The 18,034-nt window shown below is 38.5% G+C and overlaps 1 protein-coding gene across 4 annotated transcripts in view; it reads left to right on the top strand.

Moving 5' to 3' along the window:
- prkcaa (protein kinase C, alpha, a) overlaps positions 1 to 18,034 on the top strand; it is a 132,473-nt gene that overhangs the window by 60,629 nt on the left and 53,810 nt on the right. For all 4 annotated transcript variants that reach the window (XM_016679225.1, XM_016679224.1, XM_016679223.1 and 1 more), the window contains exons 4-5: positions 13,187 to 13,298; positions 15,376 to 15,504. In XM_016679225.1, coding sequence (XP_016534711.1) covers positions 13,187 to 13,298; positions 15,376 to 15,504 — 241 coding nt within the window. The remainder of the gene's footprint in view (positions 1 to 13,186; positions 13,299 to 15,375; positions 15,505 to 18,034) is intronic.

The raw sequence follows: 18,034 nt of genomic DNA, 5'->3' as shown, positions 1-18,034 counted from the left end.
TTTATCATATCGTTTATCATATATCGCAATAAATTTCTCGCTGTGATAAGAATTTTGATTTATTGTTGTCATGTTTAATTCCCCCCGTATCTGTCCCTGTTATCAAGATTGGAAGTTTTACTATTTCATCCACTGTTTGTTTAATAAAAGCATCAATAAACACCAACAACTTTGAAAACACAGTTACCGTGTGCAGCTGAGTGATGCAAATCTCACTTCTTTACATGACTGGTGTCAGAAAGAGGCGTGTTACACGTGGGAAAGTTTTTCAAGAGCGGTATTTGTGTTTGTGGGGCCATAATTGCTGTGACACACATTTGATTATACATCAATTTCTATTGATGTATAATCAATGTGATAGTTACCTAACATAGACGTACCGCATTCTTATCGCCACTTTTGTCGTTATCACAATACTACCACAAAACACCGTGATGAAGCGTTGAGGCCACATTGCCCACTCCCAGTCATAAACGGTGTTAAACGTGTAAACCTGACTGCATGTGTAGGGAAGTCTAAAGCAGAACAAGCTGGAGCTTTGAAGCTTCTTGCCAGAAATAGAGCGATGCAAGTTACAGATGGGTCAAACCGACTCTCTGCTGCTCCTTCTGCAGCTCTAGACCAACATCCTCTGTTCTTGTTTGTATGTAGGATAGGAAAATATTGAGAAGTCTAAAGAGTTACCTTTGATAATCAGTAATATTTTAGAATTAAAAATAAATGAATACCACTTATTTGAACTTTGTGGAACATGTAAATGTCAATTTTGCATCACACAACCACCATCATAAACACTGTCACCAAACTACCGTACCGATAACTAGATGAGCTTGTTATTATCTTTTGCCGGATAATTTCGTGTCCAATCCTTCCTTGTTTAATCTTTTTCTCACAGCATGGCAACGTGACTTGACATGACACCAACTCACTGGGTGTTATCGCTGTGAGTTGTCATATAGCCTCATTAAATGAAATCTAGAAATGCCAGTGATGAAATGAAAATGTTGGCTCTAATTGCTTGCATTTATGTTGAAGGTTGTGTTACGTAAAAAATAAAACAGGATACATTTCCTAAGAGAAACATTATCTTTATGTTGCAAACAGAGAGCCAAGACGATGGATGAAAATTCAGAAAATAAGCAAGCTCAAACAAGACCTTTTATGTCTATATTTCAGGTCGGTTGTGGAAATCACAATATAGATTTCTTTCTAAAAAAACAAAAAACTAAAAAATCTACTTTATTTAAATCTATTGAAAATTATATTTATCATTAATTAGGGCTCGACTATATAACTGAAAAACGTAACGTGATGTAAGCGTTTCCTATCAACCAATATTGATTATTATTGATTAGTTTTTTGTCTTAAATATGTGAAATATTACCAACCGTTTTATTCACAGTTTTCATCCCACACAGTTGTTGCTAGGTAACCAAAGAGCAAGTGAGTTAGTTGATGCCACCCACCTCACTTAGCTAAATGTGAGCGTCTCAGTCCTGTTCTCTGCCTACATCCCCCAGAATCCTATGCGGTTCTGGATCCGAGTTCAGTGAAATGGTTGAATATTCAATCAAATGTATCAACTATTGATATCAATCTATAATGTTGGTGATTTGTTGAGATGGGACTGATTTGATTTCGGACACAAAAACGTATTAAATTCTCTGCACACCCAACCACAGAGTAAGCGCTGTGGATCACAGAGCTGACCCACTAAGCTCTTAACTTATCGCAGGAGGAACAGTGCTGCCAAGGTGTTGACAATTGGATTTGACTTTTGGAACAGGTTGTGAAGGTATTTTCATTATTAAGTACCTGCCAGATGGCCCGTGTCTGATGAGCCAATTAATTCTTGTCTCCGGAGTCGGTAGCCCGACCAAACGGAGGAAACCTTGGCATCGGCGCTGGTAAACAGTGGCTTCACCCTCCAGCCAGGGTGACAGCTGTGACAGCTCCTCCTGCCCTCCTCTGACCTTGACGATGCCATGCACAGCATGTATGCGTGTTTCTGCTAATGAGCCAGCGTCTGCAAATTAACAATATGGCCGTCGGACAGGGAAGCGCCTCATCAGCTTGGAGCTCAGCTTTCTCCAGCTGTGAGAAGTGAAGAGGAGGGGAAGTTTGTCCACAGGCTCCTAATCCTTTCAGGATTTCAGCGAGTCTCAGATTTTGCCTCCTTCAGATCTTTTGCTGAAGACAATTTGACATGAATTTTACAATTAGCTGAATAATATAAACACAGTTGTGGTCCTCCACAAAACAATTTAATTTTCCAATAGTTTAAATCTTTTCTCTTTTTTGCATATGACAAAAATACAATGTGTCAAACATTGTATTCAACAAAAGGCTTTAGGACAGTCATAAGTGGGACGTCAAGGAAAAATGTTGTATGTGTCATCAGTTTGTCAAGTTTAAAATTTCATATTTTAACATATTCATCTATGGTACTTGCGTTGCTTTTGTGTGCCTATGCAACGTTACAGCATCCAAAACACCTTATTTGCTTTACTCAACTGGAATTACTTTTATTTTTAAGTATTTCTGTCCCGATCTGGTAAATCGGCTCAACATCAGACAAGAAGACAAGTATCGGATTATATCAACCTGCATCTAAAATCTCTGATATAAATACGCAGATAAAAGCACTCCGCTCCAGCATTTTGTCCGCTCCAGAATTTCTGTGCATCAGCATTTGTATCCCACACACACTGACCCATGTGTTAATTATAAATGGGTCAGTTGTTCTCATATCTGTTGTTGACTATTTTTCTCTGAGAAATATCACTTTATCAAGCCTTAAAAACTACAAAATGAGTAATAAAAGTTTGTACGAGTTGTTCTTATATCGTATCGGGTCAATATCAGTACCAGCATCGGTATCGGCCAATACTCAAAGATGCAATATCGGTATCGTATCGGAAGTGACACTTCTACTTTCAAGATCACTTTGGCCTTTGAAAATTTAGTAAAACTTTCACAACTTTCTTTGTTGGATACAGAAGCAAGTGTGTCGTCCACATCAGGTTCAGTTTGAAGCTGTAGCTCAGATGGAGACGACCAATAAATGGCAGAAATTGATGACAGCAGGACCACAGGATCAATGTGCAGCTACAATATTATTGATTAATATTTCAGAGATGGCATCTATTGCAGATAAGCCACATTTTCGTCACTCCTTTTCATTCTTTCAGTCATCACAGTGTCTCCGCCGCTCAAACTGCAGCGTCTCTGTCACTAAAATCTGTACCAGGTGTGGGTGTCAGAGACGGGGAAAGTCATTTCAAAAGGCCAAATATATTCCAGACAGGCAAAGTCGACGTCATGTCGCTCAAAATACAGGAGAGCATAATATTGCATCCAAGCAGTTCTTGGTGCCTTTGATTTTACACGTACCGATGTTGTGGTGATTATGATTCAAAATATCTTGAAGACTTCTAGTCCTAGCAGGTTTTGGAAATTGTTTGGAACAAACAGGAAAAAGCTAAACAAGTATTTGTTTGAACAGATATTGATTTTTGTTATTATTAGTGTTTGATTTTCTGTTTTCTAAAACAAAAACAATGCTTTGTGTTTAATGTAATGTATTGCTCACTCTAAGGTGTTTTGAATAATTTCTTCCATTATCTTCTGCCTACTTCACTGAAAACGGATTCGAAGTTTAATCATTTGAAATGTATCCTCAGACTTCCCACAATGCTCTGAAATGAGGATCCAATGAGGTTTAAACTCAAGGCAAAGTCACTTTTAGCTGTTTGTCGAACTTGTTGATATGGATTTGAAGTTTACCCGCATAAAGTGATGAATTTTGAAACTTTTCTCTAATAAAACACAGGAAACCCATTGAGTGCTTTGGTAAGCTAGCATCACAGTGTTGTAGGCGTTATTCATTTAAAGCCTATCAGAAAGTCAGCGAGGGTGCAGCGCCGGTAGCAGACAGATATGTTAACAGATCCGCAAGGTAAACCCTGTGAATCGCGTTGGCAACCTATCCCCACCCCGTACCACCCCTCAAGCACTCAGCGGCTTAGCGAAAGGCCAACACTGGTGATTTATATGCTAAAAATAGTACGCTTGCCAAGCCTAACCGCACACATCTGGGTGAATGATCGCTCCGTATTGTTGTCTTCTAAATCTTTCCCACAATGTTCACCACTCAATGTCAGTTCTAAAATTGTATCCCGGGTCTATAACAGGTGCAATGATCTTTAGTCTCCATTAGCTCTAAAGGTTGTTTAAGGATTTTTAAACAGATACCACAAACTTTAAAACCCATTCAAAATATTAATAATGTAGATTTGGTAGATTTGTACGGTTGAAGTCAAAGGGTTTACATTTGTTCACATGATCGGTAATGTGGAGAATGGGTTACTCTGTAGTGTATTTGGAATAAAAACTGTGTTTTAGATGAAGTTTTTTGTGCAAATACTGTATTAAATAACTTTTAACAAGGATATCACACATGAGGATTGAGGGAAAATAGAAAGACAAGAGAAAAAGATGTCTTGTTATTCTCTAACTGTTCTGGCATTCTCCACAGCTGTAGATGTTTGGGTAACCGGTGATCAAATTGATTATATGCCTCAGTGTGTCTGTGCATTGCCGATGGTGTCGTGGGTCTCCATACGGGGTGCTAATTGGCTTTGGATATCTCTTTGTCAAGGAGAAGACTAATCCTTTTTGCTGAGAAGGGACGTTACATAACAGATCCAGAGGCATATTTCAATCCTCCAAGTAGCTGTTTAGTTAGCCACTTAACACATTTGCTGGTCCTTAAATTTAATACCAGGAGCATGTCTACTTCACAGGAGTAATTTGAAACCAGGATCCACCTAGTAAAGTCTAAAGTTGACTTTTTGATGTAATGCACAATATATTGTATGTTAGCTTGGTAAAAACCAACCCTGTCTTCTATGTTTTGCTTTTCTGGCAACGTGGAAGATGCCGAGGTTTTAAATTTTACCCAACTGCTAACGTTTGGCCATTGCCGTGTGTAATGCCCCAGTCGTCGCTGGGAAGCTGACCGGAAAATTGCCTGTGCTGTAAACAACCGTCCTCCCCTCTGAAGAGAGAAGTGCCATAAATGAAGCGGCTGTTGATGTTAATTCAATATTTGGTCAACACGGATTGAATGGCTTCGTTCACTTCCTGTGCTGCCTTTGCTAAAAATGCAAGCAGACCACAATTATTTTTTTTAAAAAAGCACAGAAAATTGACATCATTGTTCACAACTTCTCCTTCTTTTCACTGATTGGCCTGGTTGAAATTCTACCAGAGGAATCCAAGTGAATGGGAGAAAGCCCACACTGAGCTGTGAAGCGAGATGAGACTCAGTTGGAAATGCATAGGAAGTCAATGGCAAGGATCGCTGTTTGTATTGTATTTGGAGCAATAGTTATTTTGTATCCTTTGTTTATGTTTATCCTTTGTTGAAAATCCTCAAACACAAAGTTAGGCTAGTAGATAAACTAAATGTATGTTCATGATTAATGCAAAAGGAAAAGTTTAATTTGCCAAATTTCTAAGGTACTAAAGTATCAGCTCCCTGTCAACATTAAGTAGATTTGACTTGGCATTGATTGAACTATTAGATACTAAAAGATCCCATCAAAAGCATGACAGCGTAAATCAATAGCTTAATTTGTTTCTTCCTTTGGAAACTGACACCAGTAAAGTGTATACAAAACCATGCGACTGTTTTGGTCGAGTTTATTGTTTTCAAATGATCAAGTTTGACTTTTAAATGGAGTAAAATTAAATAAAATGAATGGTTGAATGTTCTTCTTTTTTTACATTTATAAAAGTGCTGCTTGAACTCCTAAACCAACACTGCACTGCACAAAGGCTCTTATGGTATTCATTTATCAATTTCATTGGTGTGCAGAGGGTTTCTGCGAAGAGCTCAGTCAAAAAAAAAAAAAACCTTTATTGCATTTTCAGATTTTCAGGAGCCAAATTTCTACATCGTAAACATCATTTCTGGTGTCAACTGTCAACTTTTAGACGGCTCACATGAAGAGGTGCTTTGTTCTGCAGTTTCTCATTTAAACCGCAAGACAGGGTGACTCAGAATCTGGTGAAGGGAGGAGCTTCCTGCCACCTCCAATTCAAATGTCACCCTCCTGGTGAGGGATGACGGGTAAAAGAGAGAGGAGAGCAGAGAGCGAGGTATCGAGCGAGCACGGGATGAAAGTGTCGCCTAGTGTTGGTCAATAATCATCCGATGCCGATTGTTAACATTTCCACCCCCGGTAATCAGCGTGGCAATTTATTTTCCAGTCCCGTATGAAGGAGACAAGGAAATAAGAAAATATGACCGAGATTAATGGAAATTAATCAGAGTGTCTCATTTCGCGCTCGCCCCCTTCTCTTGTTTGGCTGCACATTTCACACCAGGTTCTGTTTGAATGTATTGCCTGAAGTGTTCACGGCTGTCTTATTTATTTTATGTTTTTTTTTTTATACCTGCAAATAAAAATGAAGAATAAGAACAAGTTGAAATGTTATGCTTGTTCAGTGCTTGTGTGTAATGAGTGACCTTTTTACTAATCTGAGACTGTAGCATCTTGTTTTGTCTTCAACTCAAGTCCTGCTTCTTCCTGGGAGGTATTGAAAAATTTCACCAGTGTCACAATAGATAAAGAAGATAAAGATAACATTTCAAACTTGATACTCATGCTAGGAAAAATACTCAACACCACTTTTATTACTTCACCAGCATATTTTGAAAACTGTGGTTGTACATGATGGAGAGAAACTCTGCACTGATTAAAATTGATTCTCCTTCACATATTTGATGCTTGGCTTGGCAATCTGATATATATAATTTTTTTTTTAAATTAATTCATCCAGTAGTATTTTGGCCACTTGGACAAACCCATAAACTGTGTCTAGAGCTTTGAACTTTCAGCCCAAGGTGGTCAGAGAGCCATTAAGTCATTAAGTATGGACATAAAACAAAACAAGACAAGTTGCTTCTGCAAAAAGCAACACCACCACCAGGATTTGATGTTTGGCAAAACAGTGTCAAGTTTTGACCCGCAGACCTCAGCTGGGTGTTTCAACACACAAACGTCAGAGGCAGGATGATGTTTGAGAGTGACTTGAATATGGACTCTTGTGTTATTCAGCTGGTGTAAAACCTTGACTGGGAACTGAAAAGTGTGGGGGGGGAAATGTTCATTGATTGCAATAGCACTGAGAATCCCCCTGAAGTTTTTTTCTTATTTAACTTTTTACGGCAATAACACAAGTAAACTAAATAAAGGATGACTCACGATGTTCACGTCGTCCACCTTTGCTCCACTACAATCTTTAGGGAAACCCTGCACACCTTCACTCTGCCAAGCTGTTCATTAACAGGAGCTGGATGGATCACTGCATCTAATTAGGCTGGACTGGAGAGCCTGGCTAATTAACCAGCACCTTTGTGCTGACCCCCCGTGCTTCTGCTTCTGTTTCATCGTTACCGTCTGGGTGCTTTGAATCTTCTGATCTGGTTTGCTGTGTCATTTATCTTTTGTTTTTTTGCTTCAACCTGTATTCACATCTTTTCTGGGTTTACTAAGATGAAGAATGAAAAGAAACACTAAGGGTTACACTGAGACTGACCAGAGAAATAGCCAATGGAAGTTGTTCCTAATATATATATAAAAAATAGTAATTAATTTTGTGAGAAGTCACTGAACCTTATTATGAAGTGGTGTTAGTCATATTTCATTTTCTCTCTTCTTCTGTCAGACTGACACTTTACTCACAGATGTTCTTTTTGTTGACTAAGCTGGATATTACCCCAATCAAATCCTTAAACAAACATTGAAACATTGCCTATTATCTAATTATGATGAAAACATTCTCATGTTCTTCATCCATCTATTCTCATCCTCCCTTCCACGTCATTCACCGAGCATGTAGCATCCCTTTGAATCACCACTTGGCATTTTCTTACATTGACTCATTCTTATTTTTGGTGTTCTTTTTCAATTGTTCATCTGAAAGAATCTTCTTTTCCCACTTTGAAGTCCCCAGATGGACTCAGAGGCCGGAGAGGCGAAGCACTTACAGCTGACAGCTCTCAGAAAGGGTGTGTTAATGGAAGAACTAGTGTCTATAATGACTGTCAAGAAAAGTCATCTACAGGTGTGATCTTCAGCACATCTAATCTCCAGAGAGAACCTTGCGAATAATTTGAATAGCTGTCAGTGTCGTACTGTCAGACTGGATGGTGACAAATAAGATAAGATGAGATCATTTATTAGTCTCCCGTGTGGGAAATTAGTCTAGGAAGCAGGGGCAAAACTGCAGAACAACAATAAGAACAGCACATCCAAAAAGGACAATAGCCATAAATAAATACATAAAAGCAAGACATAAATAAAAACACATACATAGATGACTTAATTTCTCAGAAATATTTACGTCTATCAAACTATCTTGTTGCTATATAGCTAGAAAGTTTATATCTGGCTAGCTTTAACTTGATAGCTATATAGCTAGTTACATAGCTAGCTAGACAGTTTGATAGATATATAGCTAACATAGCTAGCTAGATAGCTTGATAGATATATTGCTAGCTACATAGCTAGCTAGACAGCTTGATAGATATATGGCTAGCTACATGGCTAGCTACATAACCAGCTAGATAGCTTGATAAATATATAGCTAGCTACCCAAAGCTCATATTTTACACCCATCATCCTAATATTCTCACACTTTAGATAACCACATTTTTTTTTATGAAACATCAGAATGTTTGACAAAATGTGCTTTATTTTTTTCACTTTTTGACCCAAGCGTTTTTTTTTAGACTTTCTAACATCCACAGTGAGGTAATAAATTGTGTGACTGCCGCTTCAGTCAAGCAACAACTTTAAACCATGTTGTGTAATGTTCATGTAGGTTAAAGGTGGAACTCCATACAAAAGAACAAGAACAACAAGAACTCTGACCCGAAATGCTTTTAAATGCTATAAATTCAGAACCGACATGAATGTCGGAAATGTTTCATCACCCACATCCTATCTGAGGGTTAATCTTGCTCTGAAGGCACTTAGCTAAGCTCGACAAACTAGTTTTTTAGATTTACCAACGTCTCTCAATAAGCAACGTGACTAAAGGAAACCCTCTTGGATTTATTTACTCATAGTTTTTATCTCATCCAATTAAGTACACAAATGTAAACATATGAAAATTGTATTTTATAATATTAGTTTATTAGGCTAACAAGTCATAAATATATACATTTTAAATTTTCAAATAATGCTTAGTTTTAAATATTTTTAAGGTGACCATCCGTTGCTTAGGAGCTGAGTCTGATATGTTCAACACATATATTTTGATAGTGGGAAAGAAATGTGTGTATATATGGATAAATAACATTACTTTTCTTATTATCTCCTTCTAAGCAGATAAAATTAGACCGATTAATGCTCGTACAACAACACGGCACTTAGCAGATGATCCATTTAGTTTAATTGTCTGTTTCCTGATCAAACGCAATAGTTTGAACTGCTTCTGTAGGGATAAAGAATAACAACATTTAATTTCCTTTTGGGATCAATAAACTATTTTTGAATTGAATTGAATTGAATTGAATTGAATTGAATAAAGCACCTCTTTAGGCTCAAGCACAGTTGACCAGCAATCACTCTTGCTTTATGTTGTCAGAGTTTTCCAACCTTAAACCATCTTTCACCCCCTTAAAAGGCTCAAATGGCATTTGTGAGAAATTTATGGTTCATCAGCAGCTCGGCATTGTTCTCAGCTGCCATAACTAATTCATCCCTGATGGGAGGACACAAAGGTTAGGAAGGAGGAGACAGGAGTGTAATCCTTCAGGATCAGCTGTCTGTGGCTCCATGCGAGTCTCTCCTGCTGTCTTGTCTTTTTCTGCCTCTCCCATCAGGCTGCAGTCCTCCTTTCTGTCTTTGTCCAATCTGATACAGGCCCTACTCGATTTAGTAATTCCGTAATTCTTGCCAAAACAGCAGAACTGTTTCAGGCCTTAATTAAGAAGAAGTGCACATAGATATGATTTGAATCAAAGCTTTGAGGAAATGTCATGTCATTTCTTGTTTTTGTACTAGAGTTTGAGTCCTTGGGCTTTTAAGTGGCTTTTGCAACTTTGTGTTTCCGTAGAAGGCAAAAAAAAAAAAAAAAAAAAAAAAAATTAAAAGGACGGCAGGAATTGAAAACTTGGGAGGAGGAAGTACAAAACATTCCTCTTTGTCCAGTGAAGGAGTGAAGCCTCAGGAGTGACTGAAAACATGCTGCAGAGATCTGAACATCTCTGTGAGACGCTGAGATCCAACGTCTCTGCTTTAAACTTTTCCACAATTTCATCCCTTCTAGTCTTTATAATTGTTTTGTTTATTAAAGTTGCCTAAAAAGAAACCACAAGAAGACGCACAAATTTATGACTTCTGTGCCCAGTGGTTTGTACTGGATTTTAGAGTAAAAGGTGGGCGAATACAAATGCACCCCACACTTTTCAGATTTATGTTTGTAAAAAGAAAATTAAAACCCATGCATCGTTTCCCTCTCACTTCATTAGTTTTCACATCTTTGTGTGCACGATGCAGCCTGAAATCCCAATGAAATATTACACGTTAGCAGTTTTAATGTGACAAATTTAGGTTAAGTTTACGACACAAACTAAAGGCCTGGGGGCCACATCTGGCTCGCCATAAGTTTTTCGTGGCCACTGCTCCACTGTTTTCCTACACGCCGACTTATTTTATGTTTAAATCTGTTTCACGTTGGAGAGTGAATACAGATCACAGCAAATGTTTTTTTTAACAGTGAAAAAATATATTGGTTCTCTAAATACTTAAAAATAGAGATTCACAGTGCGCTAAAAACGTGAGAGTGAGCGAGGCAGCACTTAAAAAGGAGTCAGCTTTCATTATTCTCTTCATTCAAGAGTGCTTCACTAAAATGAATTACTTTATAAATGTCACAATGAGTGTACACCAATGAGTGTACGCTGTGCTAAGTCAGAAAGTGCTGCAGCTTCAGTCATCTTCACTCTACCTGGCATCCCTCACTTTTTAGTTTAGTTTAGTACACACCTTTCTGTGTGTTTTCTGTTTGCAGTGTGATTCTGTGTTTTCCTTTGCAGGCATAAAAAAGGGAGGACACTGCTTGTTTAAGATAGTCCATAAAAAAACCCCACAAGCTCTTTTGAACACCAATATTTGCCTAAGGATGGGTTAGCAGTGCTTGTTTAAACTGATACTGTTTTTACAGAAAAATAACATTTCATCTCACCTCAACAAACCTAAAGTGTGAACAGAGCCGCTCAGTTTAGATGTTTTAAGTTTTTATGTTGCTTAGTTGTGGAGCGTCACTTATTATAATACTGATTAATTTCACCTTTCTTATCACTCCTGTGATCTAATGCAAATATTTCTCCTCCAGCTGCTCTTCAGTATCTTTGTTTATGTCTGCCTGTTTCTACCAGATTTAAATATTTCTCTGTATTTTAAACGCATCCTCATTTGAATAACCAAATCATCTACATTGACAATGCATGCAGGACATGCAAGTGGGATTAAGGGCTGCACTTAGTTTATTTTCAAAAGTGTGAAACGTTGTATATTTTTGTGGTGAAATCATTTTATTTTCATTGACTTCACCTGCTATTCACTCAGTCGTCTTTTAAGCCTCAACCTGAGCAAATTCTCTTGCCGTCGTGTGTAACTTTGTCTCGTGTTAACCTAAACTTTGACATTATTATTTTTATGTGTTTGCTTTTCGATGTAACTTCGTGGCCTGTTTGTAGTTGGTCACTCTTTCACACCAGTCAGATGCGTTCGATAATCCTGACAGTTTTCCTTTTAAACATCATTGATTTGAATATATTACTTCAGCGATAAATCAAAATCCTTGTCATAATAAGAAACTTATCACGATAAATGATAAACGATACAATAAACGTACACCCCATGTTGGAAGGTCCTACAGCTTAAAATAAGCAGTTTATTATATAAATAGGATTTAAAGATTAAGAAATATTGCCTTGCAAAATATTTACAAACACACCGTGAAATATTTTGATGTATTTCACAGTACGGATCGTCTTGTTTTCACAATTTAATGTCCGAGTAAAAATCTGAAAAGTGCGGTGTGCAGTGCGTGTGGAACAAACCTCCTTCAGATTCCTCCTAATTAGTGAATTTTCTGAGTTATGACTTTGACATGTGCAGATGTTCAGTGAAGGACCAACAAGATTTACTACACTGGTGACCAAATAGCACCACAGAACTGAACTGAACAGCTATCCCTAAATATTGAATACAAATACATACAAAGTTCAGATTAGATTTAAAACAAACAAACAAAAAAAAACCTGTATCTGTTTCCGTCCAGCTCAGGATTGTGTTGGTCTGAAATCTCAGCAGTTTGTGGAGTAATGTGTCAGGAACTCGTTTGTGTGCCAGCTCTGTCCATTAAATGCTTTTTCACACTTTGACTGATCAAATATTTATACGAAAAGCCCGGAGCAGCTCACTACAGGCAAATGATGAGTGAAGGGCTTTGATGGCCTTCATTACCTCGCATACAAACACAATTATTTACAATTTATCAACGAACGGTAATAAATACGCAGCATGAGTCATTTGCCTCAATCTTCTGACATTGTAACGGAAACTAAAATAGTCCCGTTTCCACTTTCGACGCTGGCAGTGTTTTGCTCTTTTCACGGTTTTCATTGTGTTCTGCAAAGCCTTTCGCTGGGTATAGTGGCTCCAAAAAGACAAAACGTGTCGGCTTTTCCTTTGTAAGGAGAGTTTATAAATGATTCATGTTGCTGAGAGTGTGAGCCGAATTAAAATTCACTCATTTTTCCTTTTTTTTTGCTGCTTTTGAATTCAAACCATCAGCCGCAGCTTCTTCACCTGCTGATCTGATCAAGGCAGGAAGGAGAGGAAACTCCTCGGCCATTCGGCTCTCCCGGATTGATTGACTTCCACTTCAAGTCGATTTGAAATCCCCCGCAGAGCGACGCGTTCGATGCAGTCCGTCCATTCTGACGTCGATCTCTCCAAACGTAGAGCGTCACGGTTTTAGTTCCGCTGTGCAAAACGAGAGATGAAATGATTTACCCTTGATTCGATTTGCGTTAATGAATCACGATGTTTGACTGAATATTAACAATATCACTTCCTCTTCTTTCGTCCCACTTTAGGATCCCAGAACGAAGCATAAGTTCAAGATCCACACCTATGGGAGCCCCACCTTCTGCGATCACTGCGGCTCTCTGCTCTACGGTCTCATCCACCAGGGCATGAAGTGTGACTGTGAGTAAAGAGTAACTTAAACTCTTAAAAACTCTGAAAGGAATGGACATCTGGTTATAGATCTGCAGTTTTAAATATACAAGGTTTATGATTTTTAAGTTAATTCTCAATGTTTTGTAGAAAGAGGAAGGACATCCAAAAACATCCAACCTTTGCAGTTCAGCTTAAGAGGCAACTCTAGCACTAAATATATGCAGCCTTAAAGAAAGCAATATATGTATATATATGTTTGTACTTTTGATTTTGATAACCATATCTAACCTAAAACAGAAAACACTGAGTCTGATTTGATGTCAGAAAAAAGTTATGATTCATCTTTTTATGCACAGTATAAAAGAGTAAATATTTGGTTTCCACTTTATCTTCATACGGTTTGTTACGCCTTCCTAAAGCACATAGTAAGCTTTAAAAACAAAGTTACTAACGAGGGATTTTTGAAAGCAAACTCTGCAACCCAAATCTTTCTAAATACATATTTTCCCATCATAAAGGAGCTGACAGTCACAGGAATGCGTCGATTCGCATTGCATAAACATTTACACTTTCAGACCAGTAAGCAAGTTTTCGGAGCCGCATTCCTCCTAAACGTTGTTATTGAGCCTGAGTGGCTCATTGCTTCCCGACATGATGAGACTCGTGAAGTCCTCCGTCTGAGCAACAAGTTCCAGAACAATCTGCTGCTGTTCAGGACAATCAGCACCAATACTGTTACGAGAGAGGAGACCTTTAAACCCGAGAGGGTTTCTTCTCTGAAAACGACAAGGGACAAGACCGGTCTCACTTAAAATGGGGGTTATTGGGCTTGTAATACCAAGAAATTACGCACTAACACAGATCAACAGAATAATTGCAGAAACAGAGATCGACTTCCAAAATTAGAGCTAAACAATCAGATCAAAATAAATCAATCCTGAGATAAAACGACGATCCGCTAACTGAATCACAACTCTCCCAGTAGAGTAAGTTGTGAACTCGTGCAGCAGCATTATTAGTTGAGCATATTGTTGCCTAGATACTAAACCTGGCAGTAAAACTAAAGGCTGCAGAAATCCCCTGGTCTTGGCTTGCTTTGAGTGTTTCACACAGACGTTGTGACTCCTGCCAGTGTGCTTTTCAGCTCCAACTTGAGCTTGGCTAGATGTTTTGAAATTGGCAACAGGAGATCCTGACAGAGACCAAAATCACTAAATATTGTCCCATACCTTTGCAAAAGAAAAAAAAAAATGGCACATTAAAGCGAAAGTATGTAACTTTTATAGACATATATATTTTTTAAACTGTCACAATCTCTAAGAGACATACAATCTGTGAGAAAATGGATCTCCTCTGGCTCCTCCTTGTGGTCGGAAACAAGCAATCAGAGCCAGGAGGAGGGTCTTAGTGCTGTCAATCAAGCTTGTGTGTTTTTTTTTAAAACTTTCTCTTAGGTTTGCATGTGTAATTGTACATTATAAATGGTTCTCAAATGTATTTATTTACCTCAATATTCCTCCCCATTTGTCTTAAATTGTGCTGCAGTGTTTTCAATCAGCCATTACTCATTAGACAGGAAGACAAAATAGGAGATAAAATATCCTACTGGAGATTGTTGAAGCTGTTTTTCATGGTTTTTATCCCACTGACCGAGTGACACGGCGATGTAATCGCTCTCAATCCCCGACGAGGAGGCAGGAGGGTGAGGGAGGGGTGTCGGCTCAGCTGCCCGACCGACAGGATGAGCACGCAACCGTCCTGGGTTTGGGTCGTAACCTCGTTACCTCACCGACCTTCCCCAAGAACAATCCTTCTCCAAACACGAAACGAGATTGAAATACGTCAGCGAAAGCAGGCATAGAAATGGCTAAAGTAAACCTTGAAGTTTTTTGTTGTTTTTTTCCTCCACACAGTCCTGAAACATAAAGCAAAATGAAAAGACACTCAGGTGAACAGATTGCTTTTTGTAAATTGCTGTTTTGTCCCCTTTTTGTTGCCAAGCCAGTTTTTATTGCCGTACCTTTTCATGAAAACTCCCCAGCGGTGTCGGCCCAGTCAGCTGTGTGAACCCTGACCCCTCGTTTCCTCTGTGTTGCCCCCCCAGCCTGCGACATGAACGTCCACAAGCAGTGCGTCATGAACGTGCCCAGCCTCTGCGGAACAGATCACACCGAAAGAAGAGGCCGCCTTTACCTGAAGTGTGTGGTCACCGGGGATAAGCTGGAGGTCAAAGGTAAGGCCTGGAGCCCTCCCTCTCTTTTAGCACTCGGTGAATTGAATGGGCTTAAATAGCAAATGTGAATTGATTAAAAATGTTCTTGTTGCTTGTGTAGCGTTTTTGTTTTTTTTGTTTTTTTCAGTTTAATTTGTAAGCCCGGATGGATTTAAACCCTTTTCTTTTGACTCAAGTTCCTAGTTGTCCAATCTCACACAGACATTAAGAATCGATTTGTTTCCTCCAATAAACCTGAGCTGCACTTTCCTCTGCCTCAACTCTTTTTCAGCAACAGCCATTTTGTGGCCTCTTTGTTTGTCTTTTTAAATTACCACAATGTGCTTCGTGTCACATAGTGATGGAACTAAAACCAAACCGAGTGCTTGAAATATTTATTTCTGTGAAACACCCTCCAGTCTGAGGTGTATTGCAAACTTGTGACCTTTAACTCTTAAAAAAAGCTTAAATCTTCTGATTTAAATTACTTTCATAAAAGTTATAATGAAACCCTCCTCTCAGGGATCTTTACCTGTGTATTTTAGGATTGTAGGTAATATCTCACCATGTGGGTTAGAATCAGGTTTGAAACAAAGAAAAAAAATATATAGAGCTGACATTTTAAGCCATCTTCAGCATTGTATTGTATTGAATATCACGGTTAGCGTAGCTAGCAGTGAATAAATGAACAACTAACATACATTTTCTTCAAAATACAGATTCCTTTTGGGTACCTTCCTTCCTTCTTGCCTTCCTTTTCTGCTTCCTCTTTCATTTTTAAACACTTTAAACAGAAAATGACTAAGTTTGGGTCTTGGTCCTAGTGTGTTCACTGATCGGCTGGATCACATTTTTAGTTTCCAACCGGACAAGGTCAGTCAGGTTGACTGAAATGATGATTAAAAGGTAAAATGATGATTTTGATGATCCAAATGATGATTTTGATGATCCACTTTAACAAAAATGTAAAAATGTCGAATTTATGTTGAGAAACTCATTAGATGTTGACTAAAGTTCATCTTGACTGTCAGTATTGCAGCATTTTAAATTATAAAGTGCCGTTTTTATTTCTTTTGAGTGCTGATCTGATACATACCTAATGTGTCTGACATTAACAAAGTTTTTCTTGAGTGCAGACAAACTTACATACCGAACTAACCCGCCCCCAGCAGATTCCTTGGTGCATCTCTTAGCTTCTGCTTTATAGTAATTTACTCCAAACCCAGAATCGGTTTTCTTTTCTCATAAACTGCTTTGCAGTCAAAAGGCATTTGACGGCTACTCTGTGTGGTGAGCAAATCTGTGGCTGTCACTGTCATTCCAGCCACTGAGGCCTGCGGTTTTTAACAAAACACCTACAGAGCTTATTAAAAGATTTAATGAGGCTATTATTAATGGCATTTTTTATGGACTCAAATGATTATATGAGATTCTGGAGTGTCTTTTCAAATTTTGCTGCTGTTGTGTGTTAAGCTACATTCATATCCTCTTCATGTTTGACTCCAGTAAAGATTTTAGGAACTATTTTTACGTTATATAATCGCATCTCGCATTAATCGCCGCATGTGAAATACAGAAATTAAAAACAAGAATCGGAGCGGGAGAAATATGACTCGCCAACCCATTCGTAAAGTTGTGCATTTTTATTTCCTATTTTCCTCCCTGACAAGCAAAACCTTCACAGGAAGTGGAAGGTTTGATGCCCAATTCTCCTGGAAGAAGCCATTTTGCTGTTTGGTTTAAGGGGCGGCTGTAGATCAGCCAGCTGTAATGATGGAGCATTAGCACATTTGCTTGAACAATAGGGCCGGCATGGAGCTGACGGCGAGCTCCCATTATCATTCAATTAACTGGCAGACAGGGGTCAGTGCACTGCAGGGCCCTGGCACTGAACCTCACCGACTGATCGAATTATCAGCAGAGGCGACAGGGAGAACGGAGTATGATCATGGCTTACAGTAAATGTTAGGAAACGACTAATTGAGAGAGGAGGAGGGGGGGGGAGAGAAACGACATTTGGTTTCTCACTGTGTATCTGTTTGCTGTGCAAGTGGTTGGTTTATTCTGCACAGTTCTTCAAAGGCAACTTACCTTGGCTGACATTTCAATGAATGAATGAGGCATTCATGTGCAACTGAATGTTTCTGGAAACTCCAGTCATGGATTACTGAAGAGCCAATCGTGTTTAAGGTAGAGATGCAACAATCCGATATTAATATCTGTATCGGTCCAGATATATAAAAAAAAAAATCTAGATTGAGAATTGCTGATGATCTGTTCAGTCTACGTCAATCTTATTTATTTAACATTATATTTAGAGTTTTTGAACCATTTTAAATTTGAAGCAGTTTGTGTAAAAAATAAACTGCTGCAGTTTATTTTTTACATGTTTGAGGTAGTCAGCTTATTGTTTTTGCAAGTTTCTTTACTATTTATTTCACTTTGGCTGTTAAATTCTAATTTTACTGACAGAACAAATTAAAGTCGTTTTTACATCTTTGCCCAAGCTTGTGAAGCTGTCGGTGTATTTAGGTGTGCTGTGCTGCTGCAG

The sequence above is a fragment of the Poecilia formosa genome, unplaced genomic scaffold (assembly GCF_000485575.1).
Source record: "Poecilia formosa unplaced genomic scaffold, Poecilia_formosa-5.1.2 Scaffold205, whole genome shotgun sequence".
Lineage (NCBI taxonomy): Eukaryota > Metazoa > Chordata > Actinopteri > Cyprinodontiformes > Poeciliidae > Poecilia > Poecilia formosa.
This window is presented reverse-complemented; position numbering and strand designations above follow the sequence as displayed.